The 253-nt window shown below is 73.9% G+C and overlaps 1 protein-coding gene across 1 annotated transcript in view; it reads left to right on the top strand.

Moving 5' to 3' along the window:
• Positions 1-253, top strand: part of LOC103897130 (autophagy-related protein 9A) — a 4,249-nt gene that overhangs the window by 3,417 nt on the left and 579 nt on the right. The window contains exon 7 of the mRNA XM_009277103.2: positions 51-141. Within this exon, the coding sequence (XP_009275378.1) occupies positions 51-141 (91 nt within the window). The remainder of the gene's footprint in view (positions 1-50; positions 142-253) is intronic.

Below are 253 nucleotides of genomic sequence, written 5' to 3'. Positions count from 1 at the left end.
TTTTACCACAGGGTAGGGGGTGTCTCTGACCGCCTCTCCCACCCTTCCAGCTTCACCAGCAGCAGCAGCAGGGCCCCGGGCCCCAGGCCGTGGGGGTGTGGGTGGCCGCGGGGGCACCCAAGCCACCCTCCGTGACCGCAGGTGAGCACTGCGCCGGGGGTCCCGGGGACACGTGCTGGCCCCCATCCCCCGTGGGGCTGAGCACAGAGATGGGGCAGCTGGGGGGTCCTGCGGGCCGGGAGCCCGGGCCAGG

The sequence above is a fragment of the Aptenodytes forsteri genome, unplaced genomic scaffold, assembly GCF_000699145.1.
Source record: "Aptenodytes forsteri isolate BGI_AS27 unplaced genomic scaffold, ASM69914v1 Scaffold466, whole genome shotgun sequence".
NCBI lineage: Eukaryota > Metazoa > Chordata > Aves > Sphenisciformes > Spheniscidae > Aptenodytes > Aptenodytes forsteri.
This window is presented reverse-complemented; position numbering and strand designations above follow the sequence as displayed.